Genomic DNA, 7,560 nt, shown 5'->3' on the forward strand with positions numbered 1-7,560 from the left:
AGATTAGAAACATAATCCGCTCTAGTATAACTTCGAGAAGTTAAAGCTTTGCTAATGTACTAGTAATAGCACATCACTAGCTAAGCAATCTGGAAATGAAGACTTCCTCATGAGCCAAATCAGCCTATCAAAAGCACCGTTATTCACTTGGCATTTGTTCACAGTTTGGTAGAGACAAGTGAGAATAGGATGCTAGGTAGATGAGAAACCATGTGTTCAATCCTAATGTAGTTCCAGGCAGCATACATTATAGTTAATATATGAGCAAAGGCAGACGTTTTCCAACAGCCAGACATGATGATACACACCTGTCATTGCATCAGGAGTGCCTGATCACAAGTTCAAGACCAGCTTAGGCTATACAAAAAACCCTATCAAAAGAAAAGCGTTCACCCACTGAAGGCCCCAGCATGCATATCTTTGGGTGATAACTGAGTTTTGATACAGTGTAGTCCCACATTTTTTCATTTTTTCTTTTTTTGTTTTTTTCGGAGCTGGGGACCGAACCCAGGGCCTTGCGCTTGCTAGGCAAGCACTCTACCACTGAGCTAAATCCCCAACCCCGTAGTCCCACATTTTTAAGCCAACAATTTAGAGGCAGAGGCAAGAGGATTGCAGCAAATTCCACTCCTGCCAGGGCTACATAGGGTCTAAATAAATGTGAGTTTACCTTCATACAACTGAATGTGATACTTCTGTGCCTCCCTGCTTGGACTGTTGCTTAGAATTGTAAATTGTCTTCCTGGTAAAGAACTACACTTTCTAGTTTAGTTACAGCCATGCTCTAGCCCTGTGGTCCTATATGGTCTTTCATATGACCTAGGAGAAACACTGTACCAACTCTCAAACCTTACACCCAGACTTACAGAGAACCAAACACTGTCTGTTGTGACAGATCAAAGCCACAAACCTTCATTTGCTTTGTGCTGAGTAATAGTATAGGCCAGTGCGTTAGAAACCCCTGTTTACACTCCAGATGGAGATAAACTATAAATTGACACAAAAACAGACTGAAGTTTCTTTTCACCATAAGTATTTTAAGGGCCTCGCGCTGATGGGAACATTATACAGTTACATACTGCGACAGTACATACTACTAATGCCTTATACTTATGCAGCCTGTATGTGTCTAATGCAGGCAGGGATGGAGCTCAGTGGTAGAGCATTAACCCAGCATGCACCAGGCCCTGTGGTAAAGGGCTGGGCCTGCTGTGCTGTGATCCCAGCACTCAGAAGGCAGAGGTAGGAGACTTGCCACTTCAAGGCTCCATAGTGAGACCCTGCCTGCAAAACATGTAGTAAACTATATAGGATGTGAAAGCACGGATATTCTGCAGAGAAACACAAAATAGGAAGGAGACTGAGGGTTGAGAAGGTCTAGCCTCCTGAAAAGGCGGTGTTTGAGCCTAGAAGGAAGATGATCACCTGCCCAAGACCTGTGGGAACAGACTCTTGCCATCCTGCTCTGTGCATAGTGCTGAGGAAGGGTTAGCTCCGTTTGGCTTGCTTTGGTTTGGTGTTTTGGGCTTTAAGATAGGGTGTCATTTTATAGTCAGGGTAGCCTTAAACTCACTGTGGAAAACAGGCTGGCCTCAAACTTTTAGCAAAACCCCTGCCTCAGTGCTGGGGTGACAGGCATGAGCCGTCCTACTCAGCACATGGAGAGATCCTGTTTCCTTCTTTTCTAGACCAGGCTTCTCTGTGAATAGCCCTGTCCTGAGACACTCTCCATACCAGGCTAGCCTCAAACTCAGAGATCCACCTGCCTCTGCCCCCCAAATTCTGGGATTAAACATTTAAGATAGCACACCTAGGCCTTGGGGGAATTTTTAAATGGCAATATTCCAAGTAAAAACACCTTCGCTGTTAAGTGTAGAAAGCTATAAAATTAAAAATATATAGCAAAACACATGACTGACATAACAGTTCAAGTAACTATCAGGAAATAATACATTTTCCAGTATTATCTCTCACCCGTCTCCAAGGTCGTAGGCGTCCAAGGTTGGCCTGGCAAGTGCCTACAGGATAGCCACGGTGTCTGTCAGCCCAGTGCTGAGGTTGTCCTTCCTAATTTACCTGCTGCTGGGATCAAACACAGGGTTTTGTGTGCATTAGGCAAGCATCTACCAACAAGAGATCAAGCCTTTAGCCTTGAACTCTTCTTGATCCTCCTGCCTCAGCCTCCTGATGCTGGTATTACACATATGTGTCCCCTGGCCTATCTCTCAAGGTGTTTAACTTAAAAACTTCCATTTTCCTTTTTTCTCTATTTTAATACAAAATGTACATTCTGCCGTGTTAACCTTGTTACATGTATTGTAGTGTTAAATATATAAGACAAATCTAGATATTTCCCATCCTGTAGAACTGAAGCCCTGGCCCACTAAATAACACCCCTTTCCTTCTCCCCCAGCCACTGGCAACCATCACTGTATACTCTGCTCACAGGACAAATCATGGAAATCTAATTTAGACTTAGCTTTCTGGTTTATTTCACTCTTTGGAGTGTCTTCAGAATTCATGTATATCTCTTTAAAAAAAAAAAAAATAGTTTCAACTGGGCATGGTTGTAATCCCAGCCCTTTGGAATCAGAATTATCTTCTGTTTCACAATTAACAGAAATTCCCAGTATACTAAAGGAGAAGAATTGATAGGTTCAGAAACAGACTGGAGGAGATGACAGGCCCTCCCCATGAGAAAAGTCAGAGAAGGTGTGACAATGTGTCCCAGTTGGTTGGAAGTAGAGTTAAAGGAGTGCAGGAAGTTGGAGGGCACGACCGGCTGGCTGGCTGGCTGGCTGGCTGGCTGGCTGGCTGGCTGGCTGGCTGGCTGGCTGGCTTTTCTCACTTGCTTTTTTTTTCTCTCCCACCTCTACTTTCCTTTTAAGACAGAGTCTCTCTTTGTAGATTTTGCTGGCTTGGAAATCTGTATAGATGATCCAAGCCGGGAACTCCAGGAGATCCACCTGTCTCCACCTTCCAATTGCTGGAATTAAAGAAATGCACCATTAATCCTGTCTCAAAAAACAAACAAACAAACAAACAAACAAAAACAAGATATGGGGAAAAATGTTTGTATAAAAAGAATTTAAAGCTGGGCTCGTGGTGGTGCACGCCTTAGATCACAGGACTTGGGAGGCAGAGGCAGGCGGATCTCTGAGTTCACAGGCAGCCTGGTCTTCAAAGTGAGTCCAGGACAGCCAGGGTTCCCTTTCGACATGGAGAAACCCTGTCTTGAAAATCGGGGTGGGGGGGCTTTTAAGAAATAAGTTTAAAATTAAGTTCTTTCTAATTCTTATTAAATGTCAACAAGACACAGAAATTATTTTAAAATTTAATCCTTAAAGCTTGACTTGAATCCTAATCAGAAAAAGTTCCAAAACAATCTGCTTCACCTTTAAAAGTTTTTTAAGAAATATTAATTGGATATTTAAATTTTGATTCCAATTAATATCCAATTTTATCCAGTGTCAAAACTTGGTCTTTCATAGAGGCCTGCTGCCAAATACTCTCATTAATATAGATCACATTTAGATTAAAAGTTAACAGTAGAGATATGTCTGTTCATTAAACCACCCTTTATTGAGCATCACTTTATGACTTCCCACAGAGAATGCACAGCTTATTAAGTAGATGATTCAAGTAACCAACTGTAATGATTTAGTTAAGCGTAGAGGCTTGGGGCTGGGTGTAGCTCAGTTGGTAAGGCACGAGCCTCGAGTGCATGAAGCCCAGGAATCGGTGCCCAGCACCACATAAAACCAGGCCTGGTGGCTCGGCTGTAATCCTAGTGCTGAGGAAATGAAGTTTGAGGATGAGCATCTCAAAACCAGCCTCCCCTACATGGCTGGTTCTCAGTTCCTTTGGAAAGAAGATACGGTCTGGTGTGGCACAGGCTAGCCTTGAACTCACTGTGTGTCCACGTTGGCTCCTGGTCTTCCTGCCTCTGCTTTCCAAGTGCTGGGTGAATGACCAATCCAACAACATAGCTCATTTGAGACTGCATGGCCTGTGTGAAAGTCTAGCTCAGTAGCAATAACCCTTGTGAGGCTTCCATGAGCGCCAAAAGAAATCCTGAGCAAGGGGTTGGGGATTTAGCTCAGTGGTAGAGCGTTTGCCTAGCAAGCGCAAGGCCCTGGGTTCGGTCCCCAGCTCCGAAAAAAAGAAAAAAGAAAAAAAGAAAAAAGAAAAAAAAAAAAGAAATCCTGAGCAGGCCTGCTCAAGTAGGGGTGACCTTGAACTGAGCACTGGGGCAGGACGACCACGAGTTATAGACCAGTCTCATCTTAACGCAAACTCTTGTCACAAAAGAGCAGAGAGGAGGACAAAAGAGACTGCGGAGGACCTAGTTCTAGTTTAAGGTTTAAGTGTTTTTATGTATTGTGCCATCTACTCTCCTACAAGAGTGCAACCCCAGTGCTACAATTAAGACCTCCTAAGGGGGGGCTGGGGATTTAGCTCAGCGGTAGAGCGCTTGCCTAGGAAGCGCAAGGCCCTGGGTTCGGTCCCCAGCTCCGAGAAAAAAAAAAAAAAAAGACCTCCTAAGGGGTCATGACACAGTCGGAGAGAACTGACTGCTGACAAGCACATGGAGACCAGGTGATAATACAGGACAGGAACTGTGCTAAGCTGTTCTCAGGACTCAAAAGGACGTAAAGGATGATAGTCGTTCTGTGGAGACGCTGGTGTTATGGTCATTGACTTTAGCTATTATCAAACTATAACCAGACAAAAAGAGAAGGGAGTTAAATACCCAGCTTCTCCCTCGCTGCTACCTCTTAGTAAACCTAGAGAAGCTAGCAGAAGAGATGGCTCCGCATGAGAACCAAGGTGGGTTCCCAGTACCCTAGTCAGGAGCCTCACAACCATCTTCAGCTCCAGCTCCACGGGTCCTATACCTCTCAGCTCCACAGCACCTACACTCCAGAGCACATATCTACACACACGCGCACACACACACACACACAGGATGGAGAATAATAAAAGTAAATCTTTTTAAATGAGAATTGGCTTCTGTCTATCAAAACAATAAGGCCAGGCAGTGGTGGCTCACACCTTTAAGCCCAGCATTGGGAGGCAGAAGCACGTGGATGGATATCTGAGTGCAAGACCAGCCTGGTCTATAGAGTAAGTTCCAGGACAGCCAAGACTATATAGAAAAAGTCTGCCTTAAAAAAAAATGATTTAACTGATAAATTTATACCAGTTCTCTATCATCTTTTTCAAAAATTAGAAACAATTCCCAGATTGGGGTTGGGAGTATAACTCACTGATAGATTAGTAAGAGGAAGCCCTGGGTTCCATATAAATGGGATAAGGGAGAGCAAGCCACACTTTCAGCAACAGGAAATGGAGACAGCTATATCAGAAGTTCGGGGCCACTAGGGGCTTGCTAGTTTAAAGCCAGTCGGGAATATATGAGACCTAGTCCCAAAGGAAGAAATAAGGGGGGTAAAGAATTCACTACCTGCTTTACACAGCCAGTCCTAGTAATGCTAAGTACCAAAAACTAGCCAGAAACATAAGAAAAACATCCACCATTCTCTCCCATGAGCACGTCTTATGGGCACTGAAAGTATTCTGTATAACACTGTAGTGACACATGCATGTCCTTAGATAATCGCCCCAAGACGAACAGTCGGTGTCAGCAGTGACTCCAACAGTCGCTGTGCCTCTGTGGTGAAAGCTGTAGGTACGGAGAGGAGGCAGCTCACTGGGGCAGTGCTTGCCCACCACTCAAGAAGTCTGGGCTTTGAGCATTGCATAAACAGGGCACAGTAGTTCATGAGGATAATCTGAACATCGGAGGTAGGATCAGACGTTTAATGCCATCTTTGGCTATAGTTCAAGACCAGCATGTGTTGCAATGGAGGCCATTTTGATGTCTGCCCTTTGGTTTTGCTGTGTACTAAAACCTGGCCTAAGCAAAGTCTAAAGAATGGAAATCAGATTGGAAGGACTGACACGTGTTCCCAGTAGTCCCAGCACTCAGGAAATTGATGCAAGATCAGGAATTCAAGATCATCTTTGGCTCAATGAGTTGAAAGCCAGCCAGGGCCTTGGTGCACCTGGACAGTGGCTCCTCCCTGAAATGGTTGTTAACTGTCCTGGTGAGGCAGGAGCTTGTGCAGGCCTGTAAGCTGTGAGGTCTCCTTGCCAGTCAGCCCCATAATCACCCAGTCTCAACAGAGACGACCTCGGTCCCCATCCAACTCCAGAACCATTAGAGGACTCAGAAGCAGCAGCACAGTGTGCAGCTCCTCCCACTCTCAGGTCTCTCACTATTCCTGTCAGTTGTGCCTGGGCTTGAGGCAAGGAGCAGGGAAGCCAGGGGCTGGGCTGGCTGAGGTGGCCATGAATTGCCTGCTGCCCTATCGCCCAAAGGGGGAAAAAAAAAAAAAACCTGTGTCAACTAAGTAGGAGCTCATTTCGTATAAAGGACTCCGCACCCCTAACCTGAAAGTGCTGTGGCCCAGACATGTGGCAGTTGCAGGAATCAAGGAGACTTGGCTTTTGTCTGACTTAGACAAGATACCCCAAGTAGGAGTGCAGTCCTCTGCATCACCTCTTCCTTGGATTCACATTATTTAATAAACTTTTTTTTTCTTTTTCAGACTAAAAAGGAAGCACAAGAATGGCCCAAGAATCAAAAGATGAAGGCCTAGTGTTTGGGGTTGAAGAGAGCTAGCGCCTAACCCAGCTGGGCCCCTCCGTCCTCACCGCACCCCCAGCCAGGCCTCCGGCTCTCCACTGGAGTGGGCCTGTGTTATCATGGACTCCTGAAGTGCTATGTTTGTTGAGGAGAAAGGTTCATTTTAATCATGTACTTGATATTTTCAAATATACATAACTTAATGTTTGTTTTAACTAATGTTAAATTAACAAATTTCAGTATAATCAACATATAAAGTACAAATCGTCATATACTTTATATGTGGCTTTATATATTTTATTATAAAATAAATGTCTTCTATCTCCTGACTAAATTGTATGGTTTTCATAAATACAGATTTCTTTTATTTTTTTTTTTACTTATTCACTTTACATCCCACTCATTGCCTCACTCTTAGTCACCCCCTCCCACAATTCTTCCCCCTACTCCCCCTTCCTCTTCTCTGAGCGTATGGGGGCCTCCCTGCCTATACCTCCCACCCTGGCACATCCAGTCTCTGCAAGGCTAGCTGCATCCTCTCCCACTGAGGCCAGACAAGGCAGCCCAGCCTGAAAAACATGTCCCACAGACAGGCAACAGCTTTGGGGATAGCCCCCGCTCCAGTTCTTTGCGACACACACGAAGACCAAGCTGCACATCTGCTGCGTATGTGTGGGAAGGCCTAGGTCCAGCCCGTGTATGCTCTGTGGTTGGTGGTTCAGTTTCTCAGAGCCTCAAGGGTCCAGGTTAGTTAATTCTGTTGGTCTTCCTGTGGAGTTCCTATCTCTTTCAAGAGCCACAGTCCTTCCTTCTGCTCTTCCTAAGAGTTCCCCAGCTGTCGGTGTCTGCGTCTGTCTGAGTCAGGTGCTGGGTGGAGCCTCTCAGAGGACAGCCATGCTAGACTCCTG

At 45.1% G+C, this 7,560-nt stretch overlaps 1 protein-coding gene across 16 annotated transcripts in view; it reads left to right on the forward strand.

Annotated features, from left to right (window-relative positions):
• Positions 1 to 6,981, forward strand: part of Pibf1 (progesterone immunomodulatory binding factor 1) — a 170,005-nt gene extending 163,024 nt beyond the window's left edge. For all 16 annotated transcript variants that reach the window (XR_015638045.1, XR_015638049.1, XR_015638048.1 and 13 more), the window contains 1 exon segment: positions 6,615 to 6,981. Coding sequence is in view for 7 of the 16 variants with exons in the window: in XM_087585838.1 (XP_087441964.1) it covers positions 6,615 to 6,665 (51 nt within the window). In the remaining 9 variants the exon portion in view is untranslated.
• The last annotated feature ends 579 nt before the right edge of the window (positions 6,982 to 7,560 follow it).

This window comes from Rattus norvegicus, chromosome 15, assembly GCF_021556685.1.
Source record: "Rattus norvegicus strain SHRSP/BbbUtx chromosome 15, alternate assembly SHRSP_T2T, whole genome shotgun sequence".
Classification (NCBI taxonomy): Eukaryota; Metazoa; Chordata; class Mammalia; order Rodentia; family Muridae; genus Rattus; species Rattus norvegicus.